Below are 26,995 nucleotides of genomic sequence, written 5' to 3' on the forward strand. Positions count from 1 at the left end.
GGGGTATTAAAAGTTGTTTTTTTGGAAGTGATGTGTGTTAGTTTGGTTAGCAGTGGGTTTTGATGGAGCTTAATTAGTACTTTCACAGGTCTGTTTCGTAGGTGCTGGCTTGCCTTGCTCTTGAAAATGTGGGAGAGGGTGTGAGGGACTGAAGGTGCTACAGTGCTGCCTGTGGAAGTAACTGGGGAAGAAATGCTTTCCTGTCCTATGGCTTTGTCTTATGTCGCTCAGAGCCCTCAGGTTCACCTTTCAGGGCTGTGAAAGGCAGGGTAGCATTCTTCACAGAAAATAACAAGAGATTTTTTTTTTCTTCCTTTGTTATGCTGCTAGCAGAAACTAAAGTCTAGAAAGATGAAAACTGTGAACCATGATGTCCATGTCTTGCCAAGGTGGATGTTGAAATTTCCAGGAGCAGTGTTGCTTTTTAGGTAGCAGAATGATGACTTATAACTGAATTTTGTATCATAGCAACATATCAATTACCATCTCGCAGCTACCTCTTAACCAGAAGTAATCCAAACACAGATAGAAAGAGGTGGCATGTATTACAGATACTTATGCTTTTGTATGGCTTTCTTGTTCAATTGAGACATAAGGGTATAAATTTTTATAATCCTTGTCAGTAAGCTGTTTTGGAAAATTGCTAATCTTTTCCAGCTCGTTTCCCAGTTGTCAAAACTATCATGATAATAACTCACACTGTATTAAAGAAGGTTAATTCTGTAGTTAAAATCCCAGGCTAGAACTCAGGAGCTGTGTTTCCACTGCTTCTGCTGTGGAACGCTCACATGGATTTACAGTTGCTAAATCTCTTCACCTCATGGTTTTTATCTGTAGATGAGAGAAGGACTAGGCTTTTAAATTCTCATAAGAGCATTTGGCTTGCATCTTAGTGGGGGCATAGGAACAGTACTGCAGTACAAACAGAATAATTTCTGTCTTGTAAGAAATGGTGGTTTAAACACTGAACTACTGCTTCTTACTGTCCTAATTGGCCTACCTTCACCTAAGGTAGCAATGCTGTGTTCATGGAATGTACAGCAAAATAGGCTCCTACCTTGCTTCGCCTAATTTTACTTCAGCTTTTTTAAGTCTTGTCTTGTAGTTTCTGCTCAGTGACACTAACTGGTAGATTTCTCATGTTTAAATATTATAAATCTTTTTTTCCCCTTGCTTTCCATAAAAACATAGAGTGAAACCATCACTCTGGATTATCTGAGGGAATTTTACTAATTAGAATTGCATGAGAATTCAGGCTTCTGAGCTGTCATCTGTCCCATCCCCTTCCCAAGCACTGGAGATTTCAGTAGCTTCAAATTTCACAGTTGTCTTAAATATCTGACTTACTCTGGCAAGAGATCTTTGGGATAACGTAATGGGGTCAAATTTTGCAGTCCTGCATGCGTCTAGTCAGTTTTTCTGCTGCTATGAGCAGAATTTGGCTCTCATCTGAAGTCTGATCTTTCATTTGCTTCTTACGCGAATTGAGCACATTTGAGTCCAGCGGATCTGAGTGTGCGGATGAGGACTGAGCTGTGGCAATGCATCGTTAGGCTGTGACTTCCAAGATACTGGATTTGGGGTTTCTCTTACATACGCTGGCTACACAGTTTATAGGTGTTGGACTCCCACAGGATCGTTTTTGGGGATAAAAATGAGAATTTTTCAAACAAGCAGTAATTGAAATTACGAAGGCTGTTTGTGTGTTGCATGAAGGTAGTTATCTATGGCCCTTGCTAACATGATGGTATAACCACAGCTCTGTGAACTTTGAGAATGCTTTTTTAGTTGCTAACATCACTGTGTTTGTGTAGTGTGATCTCTGCTCTTCAGTTACTGAGGATGCCAGTGCAGTTTTTGGGTGTCAATAAGAGACTTGGGAAAGAATGCAATGCATCCCACTCCTGAAACTGGAGCAGGGGATATTTGTGTAGAAGAGCAACACTACACAAATGCTTGATTTTGTTTGTGCAAATGAGAAGGCCTTTGTGATGCAAAGCAGCATCCTGAAAAGGGAAATGTGCTTTTTTGGTTGTAAATATCCCAGCTAAATACTGCAGTAATTGCAAGCAGAGCTTGGCATTTTTCCTCTCTATTCTCTTCATCGTTATATTTTAACAAGTTCTCATGAGACTATTAAAATGTCTTAGTTTTTGGAACATGTGGCCTAGTGGGGATAACTCTTGTCTGCAGATGCAGTGGGTTGGCAGCTCGGTTTTGCATGTCTTTTCATTTCCCTCCAGATCCTGTGACCCGGCGTCACCTTTGGTCTCCCTCTGAAGGCCGGGGTGAAGGAAGTATGAGCAGGTGACTGATGATCACTGTCAGGACAGCCTGCAGACAATATGGGAATCACTTCAGCCAACTCCTGCTTCTTTGCGGCCCCCCCCCCTCCCCCAAAACGGTCTTCTCTTAAATCAACAAATGCAAATCGCAGCCTCCTCATTTGCTGCTATCTCTGGGAGGCTGCCCAGGCAGCGTGGGCTTTGTTGCGGCCCTGCCTACTGAAAAAAGGCAGCTTCAGCCCTAGGCAGAAGGAAAAATACCAACCTGACCCTCCCCTTAATGGTTAATGCTGCTAATATTTGGTCCTCTGGCGTGTACAGGTAGGAGGATGCTGAGATAAGGGTACTTGATGTGTGTGTTTCCAGAGGGCAGCCTGAAGTGGCTGGAGCTGTGTGCGTAGCTACTCTTTGTCTGGTAAATGTCCTTCTGGAAGGGAGCAGGGATTGCCCAGTGTCCTGAAACTCATACCTGTGCTCCTAGAACCTGCTGACATTGCAATTAGCTGTGTATTTAACCGTAGCTGTGTCTGTACTGTGCGAGACTAGAAATGCATTTGCTAGATTTCAGTGAGGCACAAAGAATTTGTGAACCAAAATTTCTTTGCGAGTTCATGCTTGTTTTGTTAAACACTTAGTTGTGTGGCACAAATAAATAAAAAATAGCTGCATTTTACATTGGTGCAAGCATAAAACATAGTACTACATTGTACAGCATACAGTTGATGTTGCTTTGCCTTCCAGACGTACAGCTTAACACGAGTTGTCATTCAGCAATTCAGAGACATAAGATTAATGCTATGCCAGCATTTGGTTAAAATTCTGTTCATCTTATTTTAAGCTGTCACTGTATGTGAAAATAAGTTTTGGCATACATAAATAAAATGAAAGTGTTCACTTTGCACATGCAGAAGATGGTCCTTTTCAGATACATAGTGATACCATGTCTGTATTTGATATATTAGGATTGCAACCAGCCGTAATGAAGAGATTTCTTCTGAACTGCCATTTAGGAATATTAGATTAGTAACCTAATCAGACAAATACCAATATATGTAAATGCCCCTACAGCTTTAAAAATGTGTGTCAGTAGTACTTGTATTCTACAAGAAGTCTGTTTGCAGTGTGCATTTCATCTTACTGTGACATTTTCTGTTGCAAATACTTAATAACCATTAACTGCTGAATAAAAATTCAGAGTTAAAGTAACAGTTGTAAAGCTAGGTGCTGGACTGCTAAGGTTAGTGCCACTCGTAGAGATAGACATTAATACTGTTACTCAGTCTGTAAGTATGCTCTTTGCTCACTATCTCATTTCAAATGTATCTTTGAGTTTTATTTTGTGTTTTATTTGCTTACTAGAAAGCCTCAACATACTAATATTTTAGGAGAAGGAATATGCCGAATTCACAAACATCCAGGAAAGTAACTGTTAGCAGCCTCGAGCTCCACTTCCAGCCTGCAGTAGTGCTTTGGATCAGGCCCTGGTGGCTGACGCAGTCAAACCCCTCTTGAACCCTGACTTGCAATACTCCTAAGTCGTGTCACGTAAAGTTCATGGTATTTAAAGTTAGGGTGAATCATGGGAGTTTCGTCATCAGCGAGATGCGAAAGGCTGTGGTAGAGAAGTGTGGTACAGGAAAGCCATCTAATTTCAGTGTAAAGGCTTCAAATGATTTCACATAGGTTGTGTGTTTCTTTCCCACACCTCTCATGAGTAGTTTGGTGTCACAAAATCTCTCGTTTTCATCTCCTACTTACCACTTCCTCAGCTTCTGCATTTGCCTGCCTGCCTGCAGTCAGCCCAGCAAAACAGAATATTTCTTGGTCTTTTGAACTGAGCAATTGCTTTTTGTTGGCCACAGGTGCTGCTGTAGCATGGTGCAGTACATCTTTTCATTGAGGATATATCCTTATCTGTAGGTTCTGTTTGGCACCCTTCAGGTGTTTTCATTGGTCCACTGCAAAGGGAATTGTTAAAGTAAAATCATCGTTATTACATCAGAGAAGAGTGAGTTGGGTGGCAAAGATTGCTAACTAGGAAGTTCTGTTCAATGAAATCTGATTACATCTTGCAGCTTCACACGAGGTTATAATACAGTCACATCATATACGTATTGAGTCAATTTTGTATTGGGGTGGGAGATGCAACAGAGAACCACTTCAGTGTTACTTATGAATATATAAAAATGATACTTTATGTTTGATTTTTGGAAGTCCTTCTTCCAAATAAAATTCTTATGTCTTAGTGGCTCCAGATAGAAAAATCTGGGTATAGTTAGGTGATCTTAAATTTCTAAACTGGCATCTTGGACAAATGCTCCTGAATGATACTTTGCGTATCACTGGTTTCTCCTCTTCAGTGGGATTGTTTTCTTCAGTGCTCAAAATTAGTTTGTAGCTCCCTAGAAGTAGTTGACATGTCTTGTAATCATGGAAGATGCCCTTAGAGGAGAATGGATGTATTGTGGGCTGTGTGATTTGCGAAGTATTTTGAAGGCCTTCCTGATGAATGGCACTATAAATATCTTATTGTAATGAAAGTTATGGGAGGCGTTTATAAGGTGAGTGAATGAATTCTTGTTTCATTTTTATTTGAATGTTTTTCTGTTAGGAAAGTCCTTCTAAAGTAATGGGTATAAAGAGTTGTCTCTTGGTCTTTAATGAAGTTTAGTTCCATGCCAACCACTTAAGTTCAAAATATGCAAGTATATTTGTTTTACAATGTAAATTGTGCGCTACATTTTTATTTTTTTTAAGCCTTTGTTAGAAAAGTTCTTTCCATCGTTCATTTTGAGGTTTTCCCCCCCTTCCCTTTTGTTTTTGTTTTTCCTCAGTTTCCATTACAAAGAGCAGTGCCAAAATCCAATCTTCCCCTTCCAAAGTGACCCGGCGTTCAATGCAGTCTCCACAGAAATCTGCTCCAGTACCAGCGCAGCGGGGCAGGAAACCAGGTCGGGGCAAACCCCCTGGACAGTCTGCAGTTCCCAAGAAGGGCAGGTCTCCTAAAAATATTCCCCTGACAAAAAGCACCTCTCATACTGAAAATCTTAAAACAAGGAAAAAAAGTTTAAAACCTGGAAAAAAGGTTAGTCCTTATCTACTACTTTACTTTATATTGCAAAATTTTGTAGTGAGATTTTTTTATTTTAATTATTATTTAATTTTCTGTCTTCAGCCTTCAGGGCTTTACTATTTTTAGCAATTGATTATGAGAAAAAGTCTAGAATAGCTGTTCTGGAATATTTCAGTCTAAACTTTTGTGGCTTATTTTGTTCCAGAACAAGATTACTGATTTATTTATGGGTGAGTTGTTGGTGTTGAAAAATACTGTTCTGGAACAGCCAATTCCAGTAAAATTACAGGAGGCGAGAAAGCCTTTAGGTTTTTTTGTCTGAGTTATTTTCTTATTGAACCATATGTATAGTTTGCTTTTTTTTAATTTTATTTTTTTTGCATTTAGAAACAAAGGATTAGGAACAGTGAGGGTTTTGCTGTGAAATTTAGGCATCTTAAGCGTACAGCTGGCTTTGCCAAATTAATCCCTTAGCTGCTCCCTCATCCTGGAGATCCTAGCGTGAAGCAGGAAGCTTCTTTCCAGGCAATGCATTTCTCCAGGTGTGGGCCTAATTCTGCCTTGATCTGAGAGGCACGGGGCCTTTCTTGCTGCCAAGCTGAGTCAGGCCTGGGCTGTGGGCAGCTGCCTCTGGCTGCAGCTCCTCTGGAGCTTTTCAACCAGGTACAAACGGGCATTGCTGTAACCCTCCCTTCCCACTCCTAGCTGACACCAACACTGGTGGGTAAAGGATCCTAGAGGGAGCTAGTTTGGAGAGCTAAACGGGTAGACAACTAATCCAGCATCCCATCCGACTCTCTTCTTTGTTCCACTCCCCACCCAAAAAAAAAGCACAAATGCTGCTGCAAGTAAGGGTGGGATCACAGCAGGGCAGATGTAGACAAGTCTTGAATTGCTGTGGAAGTACAGTCTATTTTCTGAGGCTTGCTCACCCAATGCAGGCTGTCAAAGAGGAGCATCTATCCCGCAGTCACTTCCCAGAAAATTTATCTGTCCCTGTGCTCATCCCTTCCTTGCATTAGCACTCATGAGGGTGTGGAGGGCAATTGGTTTGTTTTATTTTATTATTATTATTACTTTTTTTTTTCCCCTCCAAATTTCAACAAATTGACATTTCAGAGATTTTCTCCTGCAGCCTGGATCGCTGTGGGCTATGGGATCTACTGCAAGTGATGTGTGGCAAAGAGTGGAGTAGTGGCACGAGTGGGACTTCTCTCTTCAGTGATAGTGCTGGTCAGTGTAAAGTACTTTATTAGAGCATACCTAGAAGGCTCTAGCACAAAACTGAAAGCAGGCACTTTGTTGAAATGATGACCACAAGATAAGAAATTATTCTGGGAACTGAAAATAGAAAGCCAAATGCTGTCTCCTCTGCTGCCTGCCCCTTTCAGTCAGGCATCCAACCTGCTAGGCTACTGATGCAAATGGTCTCCAGCTTTATCCCTTGCTTGGTGTGTAGAAGTGCAGACACACAGATTAAAGTGGAGAAAGGTGCTCCCATCCGCACTAGGCTGGTTGGATGGGATGTTCTCCGTAAGTCTTAGGGGCTTTAAAATGAGCATTGAACACAGGACTTTCATTTCTTAAGGACATACTCGGGTATGGCAGGACGGGCACTTACATGTAAGAGTTTTTTGTTCTCTGTGTCTCATGATTAAGAAATTGAGAAACTTTGTGTATCATTTGAAAGAAGAATTGGAGGCATCTTACCCTTAGAGGAGGCTTCTGGTCTCCAAATACCGCATGTCTGAAAGTGTTTGCTTGGAGAACTGTGTTTGGCACCCGGTCTGTGTGAGGCACTTGAGGAGATTTGCATGGGGAATGGGGGTCACTGCTGACACTGCCTGTCTTGAGGCAGTAAATCTGAGGTATGCTCCTGGTTTAACTCTGTGCAACCAGGCAACTAAGAAGTAGGCTTTGCAGCATCAGAGGTTGATATACCTAACTTAAGAGTTTTACTGCATTAACTTTTGCATGAAAAACTTTAAAAATGAGCTCCTTTTGAGAATCCACAGAAGGTTGTTACTGCTTTGGTGTGTGGTTAAATTGCCAAGACGTTATACATATGTGCAAGTTCTTATTTGGGCTGTTACACCTGCTAGCATAAGGGTGAAGAGAGGAAGTGGCTCTGTGGGAGTTCTGCACAGAGAGGGTGTATCCGACATGGGGTGCCATACGGCCTCTATACCTCTATACATATGCAAATACAACGCAAGTGGTATGTGCCTAGAGATTTGAAAATGCGTTGTGTTCCCCCCCCCCCCGCTTTTTCCTTAAAGACCGATCCCAAAAATTCCCTCCAGCTTTTCAAGTGAGCTGGCTATGTGGTAGTTCAGAACCTGTGTGTTTAGGGATATTGGTCTGTGCCTGATAGACTGTAGGATTGTTTGACCTCCTTTGCAGCATAACAGACTTAACAGGGCAATGTTTATCGTTGTGCAGGTATTAGCAGTCGTATCTTTATTCTCCTTTATTTAAAAGTTTTCTAAGCTTCTCCATGAGATAAGATGCATGTCAGGTTTTGTTTTCCGTTTGTCTCCCCCAGTTTGCACTGTGTGGTTTTACTCTGTCATACTGAAGAAGAAATCTCTTTACATCTCTCTCACTATTTTTAAAAGTAAGCTTTGCATAACTATGCAAAGGATTCCTTCCAGAATTTCTTGAGGAAGTGCCTTGGTCTGAGTATGAATTCAACCCCACAAGAAAAGCGTTCTTCAGTGCCAGGGTAAAGCCTGTGAAGTTGCCCGCATGGTGCCAGCCTGCGAGCAGAGCTCTGTGCAGGCAGACGGAGCTGGCAGGGGACAGCTGGTGACACCCTGACCAAGCACATGTGCTGGGCCCTGCTGGGAACACGGCGTGCTGCAGGAAACGGTGTGGCTTTTGGGTTGCAGTTTGCTCCTCATCAGTTTGGGGTTGCAAAGTGAGAACCTCAGCTGAGTAAGTGTAATTTGCTGTATTTCCAAGATGTGTACTCTTTCCTTCTATGGAAGGCAGACAGTTCCTCTGTCTTATGGTTTAGTGTCTGCATTTTGTTTTCATGCCTACATTTCTCCCATTTCCTCCTCTTTTCCTCTCAACTCGACCACCCGTGTTTTGCAGCGTGGTGACAGATAACTGGGCTCCCAGAGAGCCCCTGCTCCAGAGCATCCTTCAGGAATGTCAGACTTCAGATCAAAAGCCCCAACTTCCCAACTGCATTTTGGTTCTCTGGATTAGGAATGGAGAGAGACCTTTTTGTCAGCTAGAGTTAAGATATGTGGGCAATCCCTGACAGGTAGTAGATCACTGCTTGGTTCAGTGTCTGACCAGAGCCACGCCATCTCATTCGCAATGCAGTGCCAAACTTTGGCAGTCTCTTACTTATGTTCACGGTGATTCCACCCAGTGCCATATTGCCAAGTAGTTTCCCCAACAAAACCTGTCTCCTCTGAACTGTAAGGGGCACAGAAATTTTCTTTAATGTGCCCTGGATTTCAGAAGAAAGTTAATTTATTCTTTATAGGTGTTGTGAAGAAGTCAAGCAGTGCTGCTTTTACGAAGATGTGTATTTTGATTGCTTTCTACATGATTTTTGATGTGTTATTTGGAAAATACCCTGCTTCCGAAAGCTTAAAGGATGAATATTGCTAAATGCAAGAGGGCTTAGGCTCCCTTAGCAAGTTGAGTGAAGTTGCACTTCATTGTAGATTAATTTTAGCAGTAAATCCTTACCACATGAGTAACCAGGTCTCTGCTGCCTTCAGCAGTGTCAAGACCTTGGGTAATCTCGGACATTCCTAACTTTTTTGGTAGGTGAGAGGACGAGAGTATAATCTGTTCTCATGCAAGAATAAACGTTGAAGAAGGAGATCATGAACTTTTCTCCAGTTCATGATTTCTTTTATTCCCATGTATTTTCACAGCATGTCAAAGCACATTAGAAGTGCCTTCCTTGTGCATGTCTCTCTTCTAAACCCCTGTCCAAACCAAATACAATAAAATTCTCCTTTCCTTGGGTGGAAGGTAATGTGCACCGACCAATTTCTAAATCTTTGTGCTACAAACTCTGGTTCTCTGTCATACGATAAGCTGCAAATAAGTCTGGTTTGGAAAAGGAAAAGGTTTTGGCAGCCCAGATGACTGAATTGTAACCACTGGTTTATTTGATATCTCGTGTAAAGCACCAATTCCTGAAAGTGATTACATGAGAATTTCAGCCCCTTTGAAGCAAGCTGAGGAAAAACATAGGTGCACTGTAAAGTTAACACCTAAATGTGACTCAAGTTTTATATGGGAATGTATACACAGCCCAACTAACTGATTTGAGTTGTGATAAACCCAGATGATTGGAAGGGTATGGACAGGAAAATAATTCGAAACACCTCTTCTGTGCTTCCAAAGGTTTAGAAGGGTCATGAATTAGTATATAAAGCTCATTTTTTCCCCGCTTTTCAGACAGAGGTGAGTTCCTTCTTAAGTCATTTGTCTTCTACTGCCTTACTTAAGTAGGTGTAAAAGCAGGCTGACAGTTTCTGCTCTTCCTTTCCTGGACTTTATCTTCTCTACTGTGCGTGGTAGCACACACGTTCAGCAAGATGGTAACAGATAGCAGAAAGGTTTTGGTGAGTCTATAAAAAGCATTAAACATTTTGACTTTGGGTTTTTTCTTTAAACAGAAAAAAAACTTGCCGGAACAACTGACTCCTGCATCACCGTCTTCTCAGTCTTCTCCTGAGGGGAACAGTGGCGCTACGCAGATACTTAAAGAAGGAATTAGTTTGTCTGGTGCAACTGCAGCAGTTATATCCACAGGTAAAAGACAAGGAAAAAAATTAATGACATTTTTAGTGTGAAATGGCTTCCATTTCAAGCAAACTAGTAGTGTCATTTTATGGAAAATGTGCTGCAGAGTTATCACTGTAAGTAATGTATCCCTCGTTATCCAGCTACCCTATTTTTTAAAGAGATGTCAGTGTTGCTTTGCAGAGCTAGTATTTGGATGCCTGCATTATAGCAAGGAGTGCTGGAGCACAGGGGCTTTTGATAGATCTGCTAGACCTGGCAGTTTGTTCCTGTCTGAAGAAGGAAACTGTGCAGTTCTTTCATGTGTGTCCCACTCCTTAAGTAGGAAATGGGAGTAGATCAAGCTAAAAAACCCCTACGATATCCTGATGTCATGCAGGCTGTGCTGTAATATAGCAAAATGGAGATTTTATCTCTGTAGAGCCTTACATTAAAAGAAACAACTGTTTCAAAGGCAGTCAAAGGAAGTAAATTCCTCCTTCCTCTTATGTTTGCTTGTTTTTGAAATATAATGAAATATATCTTGAAAAGGCTTGACAGAAACGAAATAAGCTAGTTAATGAACCCAGTCCTTGAGGAACTTGTAACCCTGTAGTGAAACAATTTGTATGTGTCAACTAAAATCTCAGAACTTTCTAAAAATGCCATAAATTATGGTAATTCTGTTTGGGGTGCTCTTTTGCATTTAAAAAGTGTCTTTACTGTGGAAGTTGTCAGGCTGTTCTCCCACCTTCAGTCATGGATGAGGGGAAAATATGTGTGTTTCCTACGGAAATAAACCTTTCAGGAGGCAGTTGTTGTTGAGCCCAGAGAGGACATGCTATAAAAACTATTTTTGCCTATTTGTATCTTTGATAATTTGTACAAATAGGTTTCCTCTAATTTGCAGACATCAGAGAGTGAGCGAATATGCATAAAGACATAAGATCATTTAAATACAGAATTATTTCATTTTTTAAAATTCAGGTTTTTAACTAAGCCCGAACAATACTGCAGTTCAGAAAATATGGCAGTCTCTTGTATAACAGGATGCTTAGATTGTCTGCTTAATCACCACAGGCACATTTTTTCATTAAGCTGTAGTAATGTCTTGGGTGCGTTCATGGTCAACCAAGGCCAAAAAAAAAGCAAAAAACCAACCCTTCAGTTACAGCTTTTCCCCATGTTTTTCTGCCTTGCTGTTCCTTTTGAAAGACAGCTTTGCATAGTCTCTGTAAAAAGTAATTTCAGGAGTCCTGTTTGATAGTTTTGTGCTAAGCTTAAACCACCTTACAGTGTTTCCAGAGAAGTATGCTGATTTTATTTAGCAGAGAAGTGTTCCAAGTTCCAGTGTGGAAATCATACATGAGTGGTTTTGAGGCTGCTGAAGGCACAGACCTTCAGTAGCCATTATAAACGCACACAGGACCACTATACCTGCACACAGGAATGCTACATGGGTGCTTCAGAATGAGCATCAGTGGTGCGTATATACCATAGGGTTGGCTTTGTGGCAGCTTCTCAAATAGGAGAAAAATTCGGGCAGTAATTTGGTAAGGCCAGCTTTTTAGAATCGAGTCTTGGTGGTTTAGAGTACCTGCCCAGTAATTCTTACTTTATTTGAATTAGTGTATGAACTAGACTAGTCAAAATAAAAGATTATGACAGCTTTGTTATGTTAGTAGTAGCCCTTCTTTACGAAGGGCTTCAGAGACCAGAAAGCAGGGGATTTAGGACTCGGGCAAGGAACCTTGATAGAAGACAGAGGACTTTTGGCACGCTCAGAAAGCATGTGTGCATGTTCAGCCTCTTGAGTTGACCAGCACGTCTTTTCCTCAAGATTAAAACTAAAAAGACAGTTTGCAGCTCTAACTTGGAAATGTGTCTTAGTTCCTCAGCAGTAAATACGGCTTTTTCTTTTTGCAGTGTGTGTTTATGTCAACAAGCATGGAAATTCTGGGCCTCACCGTTCAGCAGCTTCCAGACCACTTTGGCCCGGGTCCTGTCAATGTGGTGCTTCAGCAGGCTGTACAGGCTTGCGTGGATTGTGCCTATCAATCCAAAATAGTCTTTGGGTTTCTGAAGTCTGGCCATCACGGAGGGGAGGTGATCACTGGTATGTGAAAATACTTTGTTTCTTCTGTTTTTTCACTTGGTTGCAAACTTGCGCTACGGCAGAAGAACTGGAGTAGCTGCGATGAGTTTATATCACTTTTGTGGTCGTTTAAGCACAGTCAAGAACACATATACCTGTGAACTTCTTTACCCTCTTAGTAAAGGTGAGAGAGTATTGGTGGTGTCTGATTTATCTCACTCTGGAGCCAGGATGCTTTGAACAATTCTTTAAATTGGAATGTAGCCATAGCAGTGTTAAATGACATACACACAGTACGGTTAGATTCTTGTACTAACTAGAGCTCGTGCACCTCATTTAGTAGCTGTAGCTGAACATTTGTCAAGTAAATTCAGTACAAGTGAAATACCAGCTTTATTAATTCAAGTCATTTGCATAATCTTATCCATACGTAGTGTTTATGTTCTTAATGCTTTAACCAAGTGGATGAAGAGCTTCAAACTAATCTGTTTAGCTTCCAGGCAAGTGATTCCACATGTTAAAGTTGCTGCTGCTTCCCTTCCCCCACTCCTCAGAATCACAGCAGGCTCTTGGGTCAGTGTTCATCCACTTACGTCCCCTATTATGGAACAGGTTTATTTCTACTACATATTAATGGCAGGTCTACGGATAAATTATCTCTATATCTCAAGCTGAATAGCTGCTCCTTGACATTTTTGTCCTTCTAGGCTAGGAAATATTCTGTGTAGCAGTTAGCACATCAATTCATAATTCCATCGGTAGTGATAAAAAGACTTGGCGTTCTTTAATCTCCTTACATTAACACCAGATGTGAAAGATAATTAGTGGAATACAGGTTCAATTAAATCCTCATAAAGATGTTGCTGTCTAACAATAGTTAAAAAGCAGCACCCCAACCCGCGTTTAGCAGAACTACAGTAAACCTTGCTTATGCGTTCCCACAGATTTGTTCACAAAACGGATGCTGCTTCTCTGCTGTGTAGTAAAGGTTTAATGGCACTGTACACATCTGGTTTTGAAACCCATATTGCTTTATTTTTGCGAGATAGATGAAAGTTTATTACATTATCAATACCTTGCTGTACCTAATTTAGACAAGTCAATTTTGCTTGAACAAAACTCACTGAGATGCACATTGGCAGTACTCTGTCTGTGATTGCTTATCACAGAGGACTAAATCATAGGCCACTGGCATATCTGGGCTGTGACTGAGTAGTTGGAAATAATAATTTCACAGAGGAGAGAGAAGTTTCCAAATCTTGATGTAGTTCTGATTTGTTTACATTCAAAAATTCTGTATGGAAAGGAATTACTGTTCTGCACATGGCTTCACCCCAAGGCTTGGATTCAGAGAAGCCAGCTCTCTAGCCCTGGATTTGAGGAACTTTGCAATGTGGACTTCTCCTGAAGCTCAGTCCTGGCCCAGGTAATGGAGGACCACAAGATTCCAGTGGGTTTCTGGTGTTCTTGAGCTCCTGCCTTCTCAGCAGCTTGTCAAACAGGTTGCAGAGAAGCGGTGAGCAAACACTCCCTGTCATTTTATCAGAAATCGGTGTGTGATGTATTTTGAGAAGCACAAAAAGCTACTTTGGTTAGAGTAGCACATTACAACCAGCTGTGCATGTGAACAGTGAGGAAGAAGAGGAAAGCTACAGTAGAAGAAAGTAGGAATTACAGAAAGAAGTTGTGAGAGTGTTTTCCTGTAGAGTTTTTGTTTGAAAGTGGTTTTGGAGCGTGGTTTGTTGTTTGAGGGGTTTTTTTAGACTGGCAAGAAAAAGAAATAATTGCAGCAGAGAATAAGCAAAGAAATCTAGAGCTTTTGTGGACTGATAAACTTTCATGGCAAGTATTATACCTGCTGTGGGAGGAAACTGCTGATGAGGATGTGGATAAAATAATAATGCTAGAATACATGTGAATAATTAGCTAGTTCTTTTGGTTCAGCTGCCAAAGAAAATAATTGTTTTGAATTGAATCAAATTTAGGATTTTTCCATCTTTTCTTGCTCAGACAAAAACACAAACTGTTTTATTTTTGCTTGATACATGAGGTTTCAATTCAAGCAAATACAACTGAAAGGAAATGAAAGGCTTGATTAGCAAGCCCATTAACGGTGGTGGTGGTGTCAGTCCCTTTTTTCTCCTTGTAGCACGGAGACTATGGTGTTTGGTAGGATGAAACAGACTGAGGCTCAGATAAATCTTCTCAAGCAGTGAATTAAAATGAGACTCTTGGGTGAGTTTCTTCACTATCAGACAAGCACATGTCTCTGATAGTTTAGCTCTCAGCCTTTCTCCTAGCTTGAACCTGGTATTTGAAACATACTTACACAATGGAAGGTGAAGAAATGAGAATGACCCTTCATCCTGAACTGGGATTGCACACACAAGATACAGTCCTTGTTTGCTGTCAGTAAAGGTTGAGGTGGTTGCACCTCAGAAGTGCTCCTTTTTATTTTTCCCCTAGCATTTGTCTGAGAAGTAAGAGGCTTCTGTTGTCCCCCAGCAGTGCAGGCAGTTGAGCCTATGGATCTGGATCCCACACGCTTGGTTGGAGGTACACGCTTGGTTGGAGGTTGCATGGTTGCCCTCAGATGTTCAGAGGACAAGGGAGCTGTGTCTGCACCGAATCTTTGTTTGTGGATTTTTCCCATGGTCTGTCTTGCTAGGGCAGTCACGTTGCCTCAGCTGTTTCTTGCTTTACCCTCCTGACAGCTCTAAGATAATATTGTTCTTTTCAATGCCTCTTTTGAAAATGAGAAATTAAGGTGTGGAGAATCAGTGATTTCCCCAGGGTCTTATAAGAAGATCTGTAAGGCTATTATAAAGCATTTTAAATTTTTGCTGTAGCTGACTACTACCTCGCGGTAAATTTTGTAAGAAGATCAGGCCGTGCTAGGTCTCACAGCCCATTTGCTCTCCAGAACTGGTTGAGTTCCAAGCAAAAATTTGCCTTTGGAGACCTTTTCCCCAAACCGGAGGTAGAGGACCTTGTGTCCGAGCCACATGTGGGACTGTGAATCATTAGTGTTTCATTTGAACACTGGGGCCTGGAAAAACCGAATGGGCCGTGGAAACACGTGGGTCCAGGACTCGTCCGTGTGGTACTGATTCTTACACGCTTGGGCTGGATCAGTCTGTCGTGAAGGCAGATGAGAGAGGCAGCGCGTTGCTGTTGATGCTAGCTAGTTAACTTGTATTAACTCTAATCAGAAGCTTCCTTACATCAACAGCGTAAGTAATTGACACTTCTGATTTCCTAAGGAAGCCTAAAATATGCTAAACTTGGGCGTTTTCTTTGGTTTTGTGTGTAGTATCTGTCTCTTTTGTAACACAATATGGAAATGTTCCTTAATTCAGATCTGTGAATAAAAGCTTTCTTGTCATTTCTGTTTTTCTTTCCTTTTTTTTTTTTTTTTTTTTTTAAAATGCATCTGCTACCAACTAAATGTGATCCTTTCAAGCTCTACTTATCATTTGGAAACGTATGTTAACAGAAAGCTGCTTGACAGGCTGAAAACCAGGAAGACAAATTGATGCATAAACCTGCTGTTTGTGCCGCTTCTTTCTAGCCCTAAGCTTGAGCTACAAATTTTTCCCTGCTTTGTTGTAATGTCTTTCTAATCAGAGGTAACTAAAAGTTTCAGCTAATGTAATGTTAATTACTTATCCTTACATTGGTAGCATTGAGTCTTTTAAAAATCTCACTAATTTTCACCAAAAAAAGGAAAATATCATCAGCTGCAACACTCTGTCTGGGGGGGCCACGGTAGGAGGTCAACAAATAAAAGACATGTCCAGGCTCTTTGTAATCACTCAGTTTAAAAGACACCAGATCCATTTGTGGCTGTTGTGGTATCTGCCACTGAGCTCCTGTTGAAATAAAGGGGAGCTTGACCACTGTCATGTTTGTTGACAGCAGAATAGATTCCTCTAGCAGTAAAATAGCAAATGGCAAAGCAGTTTCTGTGCTCAGAATTTCAGTTTACCACAAGTATGCTCAGTTCAGTTAGAAACTGAGGAAAAAAATCTTGAACTTGTTTGCTTCCTTTTTTTTTTCTATTTTTTTTCCCTTAGCAAGTACCAAAGACCCGAAGAGGGTCTTTTCTGTGTTATCTCCTGCAAGTAGGTGGTGTAGAGGTGGCTGTTTTATAAGGAAGCAACAGAAATTACACGTGAGGATTTGGTGATGAGGGAATAGTTGCAAGTTTTGTTATGCTGGTGTGAATCCAAAATTGTTTTATTAAAATAATAAAATAAAAGGTTCCTACAGAGCAAATTTAAACTGGCATGGATCCAATGGAAAGTAAAAATCAGTCCTTTGGATGTATATTTGTTAAACTACCAGAGTGATTGCTTACCCCTCTCGTGCCTTGTGTGGTATAAATCAAACCTGGGTGCCTTCTCCTCTGCGTTAATGATGGTGTTTTACTGTGCCTCACGATGCTGGGGGGGTGTTTGACATCATCTTCTTATTCACAGCTTCCTTTGATGGGGAGAAGCATGCCATCAATCTTCCTTCTGTAAACAGCGCATCGTTTGTCCTCCGCTTCTTGGAGAAGCTCTGCCACAGCCTGCAGTGCGATAACCTCTTCAGTAGCCAGCCTTTCAGCCCTTACGTGGGATGTGCACAGAGTCCTGCGGAGTATGACAGGAGCAAGCCAGGTACTGCCAAACAACTGTTGTTTTCAAGCGCTGGTGGTTTTGAGAAGTGTGGCGGCTTCATGAAACATAACTTTTTAATCCGTCTCTCTGACGTGAATTGACTGAAATGAATGCGCTTCAGTTCTTAGTGAATTGGTTCCAGGGCGGTAGTGCTTTGACAGGATGGGATAGCTCATACCACATGTGCAGAAATCATTTTGTTCAGCAAACTTCTGCTTGTAGCTGAGCCAGGAAACATATGTATTGTACCACTGTGATACCGCTAACATGACAAGCTCAGAACTTCACATTTCATTTGTCAAATTTATGTTCAGATAATAAAATAAACTTTTATAAGAGACTTACTGCTTTGTGAGAAGGGGCTTGCCTTGAAAGGGAATTTAGTCTAGCCCTTCCCACACCAGTGAAGGGTCCTTTTTTCCTCCTTTATTCACTTTACTCAGTGGTGGCTCCAAAAATTTTACATTCTGCTATGTACAGTCCAGTCTTCTAGGAGAGAAGGTGGGTTTTGCAGGTGGCTGCTGTGATGTTTCGTATGAGGCCAGTATCTTTGTCTGCTACACCAGGAGTGAGGAGGAAATTAAGTGACTTGCACAAGATCTCCCGTCAGGTTGTCTGCAGTTCCTGGTGTTACAGGTTACCCAAAGTTTACCCAAAGGTTACCAGGAGCCGTAGCTGTGAGAAAACCTTGGCATCGGGGCAATTGCAGAAGATTCATGTTGGCTGTGAAGCTTGCTCACAGCTGTCTGATAGCTGAGTCTGTCTTCTGGGTGCTGCTTGAGAAAATACATTTTTTTCCCTTTCCAGTGGAGAAATTATGCTTATAATTTTCTCTGTCATGTTAAAGTCATTAGTTTTAACTCTCTTTAGAAAAGTAGCCAGAGTTAAGGTAATTTGGGTGATGACTGTATAAACTAAGCCCTACTTCGTCTTTGAAAGTTTGTATCGAAACGACTGAGTCTGCATGGCACCAGAGACTGAACTGTAACCTGAGGAATGGCTGATGTATGTCTTTGCTTTTGTCCCTGTACTCATGAGCAGTTTTATGCTGGAATAATAGGTAGTGACTTTCCTTTTCACAGCAAAGGAAGAAATACCTGAAAACAGGAGTGCTAAACGATACTCTCAGGACTCTCCACCATATACTGCTCCCCTCTCCCCTAAGCTTCCCAGAAACGATGCTCATCCATCTGAAGGTAATTACATTATGTCAGGATTACATATGAGGATTATTTATGGTTTTAGTATTTCTGGTCAAAAAGGATGGAGTACAATGTATGTGTCTGGTTTGTCTCTGGCTTTTGACAGGTCAGGCTGAAAATATGTTAATTATTGATCACTGGCACAGATTTTGCACTTAAGGAAGGTCTACTGCAAGTTCCAGCAGTCCTCCTCCTAAACCTGCTAGCCTTTTTTGTGAAGGGGCTCAGGCAAATACATGACAGGTGAAACCTCCTGCTTCATATATGGCTGTTTAGTAGAAAACCGTTTGCCTTGAAATGGATCAGGAGATAAATTGGTAGCAACTCTTAATAACTCTAGGCTGGGGCCAATAAGTGAGTAAGGGTGTAGCTTGATGATACAACTCAGCTGGCTTTATGGTGAGCTGCCACTGTGAGTTGTGCTGCTCCTGCTTTCCTTGCCTCTTCATCCCAGGTCCTCCAGCTGGGCAGTGAGCTGAACCAGTGAGCCGCAGCAGAGAAAACATTTTGGTGAAGCAGAGAGGCATTTGCAGTTCACTTCTCTGGACTGACCCGCCCTGGACTCAGATGAGCGCAGGGAAGGGTTGAATAAAACGCAGCCGTGGCCAGGGTAGCAGCGAAGCCTCCCTGTGGCAGCTGGCTGTTAGATTGATTTAGCTCACTGATGAAAAGCACCTTTTCCTGTGCTGAGCCCCTGTCTAGTCTTAGTCTGCCTCAGATGTGCAGTAAAGCATCTATTTTAAACCTCAGTGAGAGAGATTTACGAATATGTGAGGTTTTTACTCTGCATTTGCTACTTAATGGGTTAAGCCGTGGCAACTTGTTGATGTTGACTCATCCCATCTGATAAATTCTTGCTGCGAGATATTTGCACAGCATTTCCAAAGGCTGTTTTGAAATAAGATAGAGATTAGCCAGTTCTTCCTTAATATTATTTTTTTATTCTTTTTGGCGATCCTGCAGCCATTTTGTGTCTATTAGTATCAGTGGGAGCAGAATGATCTTTTTTTCTGTGCAGATTAAAAAGTCATAGGACTACAGTTAAAGCAAAAAAGGATATAAAATTAAAATGTTCAAAATCATAGCTCATTATAATGTTACATCTTACTTTATATATATATGTAGCATATTCAATTATTTGTATATAATAACCGCAGCAGGAAATTCAGTTCTGCATTATTATTGATTTCTGTGTCTTTCCAAAAGAAGTACTGGCCTAATTCCACAGATATATTGTACACCTAACTCAGATAATTTCTGGTAGGTAACTTAATAAGTGTAGAGCACTTAATTATACTCAATTGAAGTTGTTTCAATTGGAGCAAAACAAATGCTTGAGTAGATCCACATTATCGTGTGAGAAATCTTCCTCAAAGTAAACATGTGTGCACATACTGCTTTTTAATCCTTGTTTGCTAGTGGATCCTCTTTACAGATGAAGTCAGTGTACTCCTTAAAATACGTTTTAAGATCAATAGTTCATTATAAAGTGCTGTTACTTGGATAAAAAAAGATTCAAATAAGTGTTTTGCCACTGTCTCAGAGGTTTGAATTTGTGCTCTCTGCATTTTGAGAGGCAGTGTTCTCTAGTGTTGTGTGTTTCCCATTAGGGCAATGTCCTCTGCTGAAAATCTGGAGGTAATTTTATAGCGGTCAGTCATGGGTTGGTTAGCAAGAGAGATCTGCCCCCAAAACGTTCTGGTTCCATTGAGACATAGTTGTCTTGAAATAGTTGTTTTGAAATATCATTTGAAGGCAAAATGGAATAATTGTGGGAAAGGGTCTTTCAAACAGCTCATTTTCCTTCTGATCTGCTGAGGGATATGTTTTGCAGATTTTGCTGTCTTTCCTGCTCACTAACAGTTTCTTCTTACAGTTTTGAAAGATAAAGGAGAGGGGGGAACAACTCGGTCTCGCTCCCCCTGAAAACACAGTGTTCCTACTCCCGTGGCCAATGACATCATTGCTGTGATGTGTGAGGTGCAACAGCCGCCCTCTGATTCCCAGAGGAGCTGCAGGAAAACCAAACGTCCGATCCCTGCTGAGGCCTTCAGCACTCAAACAGCCTGTTGTCCTCCTCACATTTGAAATGTAAGGCCTCTTATTGGCCTTTTCTTTATCAACCCAGAGATCAGGCGTTCTCCCGTCTCTTTCCATAGCGCTGTTACTCACAGCTGCTCAAAACGTCCATGTAGAAGTGTGCAGTTTGTTGCTCTGTGGGTTGCAAAGCTGCGTTTGCTACACTCTGATTTTTGGATCAGCTGTCTTACCAGTTGACTACTTTTTCAACAAGTTTCCAGCTGCTTTTTGTTTGTAGAGAAGCTGGAGGGATGGAAAGGGATGTGGATTCAGCACTATGGTTGCTCAACAGAAACACCTCTAAAAACGTGATGGCCCTGGGAAATATGCCAGCTTTTCCACCTTGTGTGTGTGAATTGAGAATTTACAGTAAGATAAATTCAAATGCTGGTATCTTAGGCAGAAAAAAAAGCAGAGTTGATCTTTCCCAGCCCTATTTACTGTTGTTTACTTAAGGATATGCAATATCAGAGAGAAATCTGGAATATAACTGGGATAAATACAATTAAATTCTTTTATAATACAGTCAATTGTAAAAATATGTGTGCCTTCAGAAATCTTGACAAGGATTATGTAAAACAATTATTTAAAAAAATCCCTATATTTGAGACCTCTGCTTGTTTGCTATAACTACAGAAAGGGTTTTTTTTGTAAGACATTACATTGGCCAATAATGTGCTTAAATACTCTAGTGGAGACTTTTTGCTGGGGAATATTGTCTCTGTTGTTTCATCCTATCTTTCAAGACTTCGGAAATCTGAATCTGCAGGTTCAGTCAGTTAAACCTTAGGTTCCCTCATAGTGCTTTTGCAATATTTAAAGCATCACCTCTGCCTTTTGGTCTTGAACCAAGACTTCTGTTAGTGGTTTCACTCGCTGCAGTCCTAACTTCCCCTTCGTTGGCTACCCTTTAATTTTATAGTGCGTATCACTGACTACATCTCTTAAAGCCTCTCTGAAATTCTATAGATGGATGGCTTTTGCTTTTCATTTTGGTAAGTTGCTGCAACTACTTCAAGCTGACAGATGTAAAGAAGTCGGTTTTCTTGTTTGTTTGGGTTATTTTTTTTAAAAAAACTTCAGTAGCTACTGCTTTGCTTTTGCAATTCAGATCTAACAAACTAGAAAGTTCTGCACTGGTTGGTTGGAGGGTTGTATATGTGAGAGAGAAGGGCTTGTGTCCATAAAAGCTGCTTTATTCCACCACTGTCAAGTTTAGTAAAAGATGTTACATTGTCTTGCAGATCTTGCCTTACTGAATTCACTGAGCAGGGAGCTTACTCTTGAGTGCCTTTGTTCCCTTTCAGGCTTATGCTGTCTGAAGACCAAACTATGCTTAGCAGTTCTTCCCTGCACTTCACTTTTAAACAGGTTTCAGCCGAAAACCTAAGGCCTCATGAAGCAAGTTGAAAACATGCTTGAGAAACCCACTGTTTTTTTTTAGGAAAATACTCTTCCTTAGTTTTAATTGGTTATTCGCCCAAGAAATTCTTGAAAGCTGTCATACAAGAAGGGTAGTAAAAAGCTTATTTCAGGAGCTTCTTTCGCAGAACATACCAGTTCTTATCCCAAAGAATGTGCTGCTTCACTAGCATATGTTTTACAACTTCACTAGAGTAATTTTCAAGATTGTAGTGTGGGGTTTACACTTCTGTGAACCTGTTAGCTATATTTTCCAGCTCTTAACTCTCCTGCCAAAGCAGCATTTGTTTCATACAGATTTGTACATCATGCTTCCAACTTCCTTCTCAGGCTAGATATTGGCCTGATGCAAACAGAGAAGATGATGTATGATTGATAGAGAGTGAAGTGGTGTTCTCACTGATTTTGGTTGTTGGTTTGGGGTTTTTTTCCCCTTCATGTAGCCTTCATTTTCTCCCAATCAGACCTTAAGTGAAACAACTGAGTGGAATTTTCAGTAATCAAGCAAACCTGGCTCTTGTCTCATGGCAGAGAGAAAGGGAACCACCAAACTGCTCATTTGGCTTAGAAATTGTATTGACAGGCTCTAAAAATTACGGAGTCTTCTGAGTGGGCATTGTATGTGTTTTACAGTGTAGAAATTAGCTGATAAGCAATAAGAACTAAAAAGGGGAATGTTATTCCCTTCCTGAGACCTGATTTATATTTTTTCAGCTTGCTCAGTGGGTTCAGTAATTTAGATGTATCTTGAGCTTTCCAGAGTCTGTGCTCATAGACCCTGCTCTGTGCAAAGAATGACTGTGTGTCGATACAGCGTGGTGGTCAGAACATGCTACGTTGGTGTGCAGTGCCTGGCACTCACGGCCTTCTGAGGCATTGCCTGTAACCTGTTCAGTTTGTAATGACAGCCTCTGTGTCTGAATGTATTGGGATCTAGAGGTGATGATTGTCCACTTGTTGAGTTCATGAAGTTAGTGACTCCCTCTGCTGTTTAGAACAAATTAAACAATTGCTAGGTAACATGAAAGATTTTATTTATGTTAAAAAATTCTTGCAAGATAAAAGTTGCACACTCTCTTTAGCTTTTTGAGAGTACATTTTAAAAAAGGTAGTGAAAATGCTTGACTAAGATTGCTTGATGTATCGGTATTAACCTCAGACAACTTTACCCAAAAGAATTTCCTCTGTCACTTTTCTGTTCATAGTATTTAACAAATACAACTGAAGTGATTTATGGAAGACTGTCTCAAACTTGAAATATTAAATCTTTTGCTACAGAAAATGTTATAAATATACAGTAGGAACCCAATGATTGCTCAAGAAAAAGGGGCAAACATTCAGCAGCAATGATTGCCTCACAGGAGATTTGTTAGCAGGCTTACGATTTGTCAGTATCTTCAAGAGAACATAGCAAGGACTTTATTAGCAAGGGTATAATATCTTTCACTTTGAACATATTGTTACTTACTTTTTGTGTAGCAGAGACATTACCTATAGAAGAAAACAGCACTTCCAAAGAACACCGATTTTCTGAGGACTCTATGGATTCTGCACTTAATTCTGTGAATCCTTCAAGCCCAACCCGTCGAAATTCCACGGAATATCGCACTTCAGGGAGCGCAGCGTATTACAGAAATTCCCTTCAGCCAGTGACTGCTACCTCCAATTCAGCCCCAATCCTGCGCAGGCTGTCCCTGAGCTCTGCTGGGAGCAGCGGTTACTATGAAGTCAGTAGGAATCGAATGCAGAGGCGGATTGAAGGTATGCTGTTCACTTCCCAGAATATATAACTGCTTTTATTAAGATACAAAGTCCATGAGTTAGGAATAAAGAAGTTCTTAGCTATAGAAAAGCTTGCATATGGAGCGAAACGTTGTGCTGTTGCCAGGCGTGTCAGGCTTGCTAACGCAACTGCAAATGCAGAGCGGAAGGCTGTTAGCAGTACTGCTGCCGTGCAAGCCAGGGGGATCCTTGCCTGCTATGCTTTCCTCTTGCTGCTGTCATGGACCCTGCAGCAAGCCAGAGCGGGGAGGGCTAGTTATATGCAGCTCACTTCTTGAGCATCTTATCAACTAGTACTGTGCTGCTGAAATATGGGGATAAGGTTTCCTCCTGTCCCTCCCTCTGTCTGCACAACTTAACTGGCCTTTGCCACACTCCCAATTAATGGCATTTTGGCACCCAGGAGCCAAGTACAAGTCAAGCTAATTGCTCTAGGTATGTTTATGCTGCTGTGTACATATTTGCAGTTATATATGGCATTTAAAGACAAGTGGAAGAGTTCAATGTTATTTGGAGGAAAATAAAGCATCTTTCATTTTTGCAAAGAATGCACAAGAAAAGCTGCATGTTAATATTAAGAATGTCTTATGTAGAATGAAATGTGTTATCCCTGTGTAGACTAATGATACTTCTTTCTTTCACAATATTTTTATATTAAAAGCTGCAAGTTCCACAACTGGACCAGATCTGAATTCACTGAAAAGGGAACCTTCAAGAATATTGAATAAGGATCCTTCTACCTGGTCAATAGAGGAAGTAATGCGTTTTGTGAAAGAAGCTGATCCGCAGGCACTAGCTCCCCACGCAGAACTCTTTAGGAGACATGTATGATGCATATCCATTCTGTTCTAGTAGACTGTGTGTCACGTTACCCTCTTAGAATACAGATTTCATGTCTATCACTCTGTTTGCAGTTTAAGGTAGAATAGACTCTACTCGTATATTAGAGGGAGGCTGAAAAATATTTTCCCACCTGAAACTCCAGCAGGATGTTTCCTCTGTGGTCCCGTCTTGTTAGACTAAAATAAATACCGGCTGCTTTCCGGCTTATGTGGAATAACACCAGTACTGGAAATATCCAAGTTCTAATGGTCAGCATCCATGGTACCCCTGCCATCCCTGATACCTCTAGAGGAGATGGCATTCATTTGGCCTACATAGAGGACAGCTCTCCAAGACTGTTTTGGAGACTGATTATCCTGAAGTAGAGATGCTGTTATGCCTCATTAGCTTTACACTTGGTCATTATTCAGAGAGTCAATTGAAATGTCGTCTGCTTTGAAAAACAACGTGTAGGGTTTCATAGATGTTGTTTTTCGAGAGAGAAACCGTGTCAGTTTCTCTGTGCTGTTTTTGGTCTCCCCTCCTCCTTCTCACTGTCCTTTTCTATGGCAGGTTGCTCAGCAAAGAGCTGCTTTCTTATTTCATCGTATATATGGTCCTCCAAAAAGAAGTTGGCTTTCTCTGTAGTAGTATTTCACCCAGTAGGAGCAACAGCTCCTGCTAACAGTTAAATCTCAAAGCTAGATTGGAAGGAAAACTCAAAATAACTTTTAACGGAGTTTCCTGTCTGTTTTATTCTTAGTTGTATAACAAGACTAAATGTCACTTGTTTTGTCGGGTTTATGTTTAAAAGGAGTAAGACAGAGTGGTTTTCTTTATGGTGTTTTAAGGAACTAATTGCCTATCTACAGTATGTAATGCTACTAAGCTTAGGATTGTCGCATTTCAGCAGCTTCTCAACCAGGCGGTTGAAATCTGACTACGTTGTCCTTGCTCTTGATCCTAACAATCTGTTTGGTGTAAGCTGGACATAGATCTGTCTTATTTCACAGATTTAGATGGTCTGTAACCTCTTCCTCTGTGTGACTGCATGCCAGAATCTTCCCACAGCTGTGTTCAAGGTTCAGCGCAAGGCCTCCATGCTTGGATCATTTAATCTCCAACTGCACAGACCTTCCTTTGCAGCATATTTTTTTCCTCCCTTTACCTATTCCCTTTTCTTTTTAAGTGGTACCTAATTGTGAGGGTTGTTTGGTCACTTTGTTTTCCTTACTATAATTTTCTTTGGCATCTCAAATACCTTAATCATACATCAAAAAATACTAAAATAAATTCTATTTCAGTGGCCATCTATAAATATCAAATTATCCTAAGTTACTGTTTTGCATATGGTAGATAAATTTTTACTACAATGTAAACAAATAGAACGTACTTTCCAGTTTTACCGTACAGCTTGTTAAAGTAGTTACATGTTGTTGTGTTTATTCTCTTCCTTCTGCAGGAAATTGATGGGAAGGCACTACTCTTACTGAGGAGTGATATGATAATGAAATATATGGGACTGAAGCTGGGGCCTGCCCTAAAGTTGTGCTACCACATTGAAAGACTTAAACAAGGAAAGTACTAGCCAGCGGGGCTACCACAGATACGTGTGTTTGTATCACACTAAGCTCTCAGGTTCACAGCCATCGCCTTTATTTGAAAATATTTTGCTGATATAAATCATCTTTATTTTTTTGAAAGTGCTCTCAACTTGTAAAGAAGCCATTCAGGATAAAGGAGGAGATGGAATCTGTATTATATTCTAGTATTTTGTGAACTATTCCAGAAAGTTTGCAGGGTCGGACAGTTGATCATGCTGGGGGCGAACAGGTCGGGTAACAGCACTCTCCGAATCCTGAAAAGTGCGTTCTCTGTTACAGACTTCAGCCAACGCGTTCACGTTCAGAACCAAAATAGCTGAATCCCAAAGGAAAATAATAAAACAAACCAGCATCAGGTGTTAATAATTTTTTTACAAGGGTGGCTGTAAACTTTTATATTGCAAGAAAAATTTAAAATAGAAGATCTCACCTCTGCAGTGAATACTGTGTCTGATCTGCCAGCAGAGTGATACTCCAGTGTGTTACTCTAGGTGATACTTTCTAGATTTCCATAAAGGGAACAGCTGTATGAATTGGTTATGGGGGGTGGAGGTTTATGGAGGAGAGGGCTTAATACAAATACAAGCTTTTATAAAGTGTGATTATCAGTCCTTTTGGTAAGATATGAGGACAAATGTACGGTATATTGTCAATTTATGCAGGCAATGAATATTTCTGTTTCATGGAAGGGCATATTGGCTGTATGAACAGCCATTTCTGGGATGGACTGATTTAACTGGAACAACGCATCCACATTTTAAACATTCCATCTTTTTGCTAAGTTTGGCATGGGTATGTGTGTTCATGCTTTTTATATATACATGGGTATGTGTTGGGGAAATACATACTACATATATGAAAGAAATACACATTGTACGTATGTATTCTGTTTTTTAATGTGTACTTTGCACTGTGCCAGAGAGAACTGTACGATTTCTTGTTGTTTGGGTTTTTTTTTTACCAGTAAATTTAGTTGTGTACTACTTTCATATTCATTAGCACCTGATTAATTTGTTGTCCGTTCTTGGAGTCAGAAGGTGAGAAGCAATCAAAGGGTGGCTTTGTTCATACAGGTGAGATCCCTGTACTATGCAATACTCTTGGTTATTTATCCCTTAACTCTGAGACGTATATTTTGGTATATTTCTGAAAAGACACATTTGATTCCGATGTTTTGGGCTTATATTTCCTATAGGGAGGTGCTAC

At 40.8% G+C, this 26,995-nt stretch overlaps 1 protein-coding gene across 1 annotated transcript in view; it reads left to right on the top strand.

The window, feature by feature from the left end:
* Nucleotides 1-25,929, top strand: part of SCML2 (sex comb on midleg-like 2 (Drosophila)) — a 57,661-nt gene extending 31,732 nt beyond the window's left edge. The window contains 9 exon segments of the mRNA XM_010189187.1: nt 5,120-5,370; nt 10,014-10,149; nt 12,046-12,085; nt 12,087-12,235; nt 16,696-16,878; nt 17,961-18,074; nt 23,061-23,342; nt 24,025-24,188; nt 25,648-25,929. Of these exon segments, the coding sequence (XP_010187489.1) occupies nt 5,120-5,370; nt 10,014-10,149; nt 12,046-12,085; nt 12,087-12,235; nt 16,696-16,878; nt 17,961-18,074; nt 23,061-23,342; nt 24,025-24,188; nt 25,648-25,773 (1,445 nt within the window). The 3' untranslated portion in view covers nt 25,774-25,929.
* The last annotated feature ends 1,066 nt before the right edge of the window (nt 25,930-26,995 follow it).

This window comes from Mesitornis unicolor, unplaced genomic scaffold (assembly GCF_000695765.1).
Source record: "Mesitornis unicolor isolate BGI_N332 unplaced genomic scaffold, ASM69576v1 scaffold5800, whole genome shotgun sequence".
Classification (NCBI taxonomy): Eukaryota; Metazoa; Chordata; class Aves; order Mesitornithiformes; family Mesitornithidae; genus Mesitornis; species Mesitornis unicolor.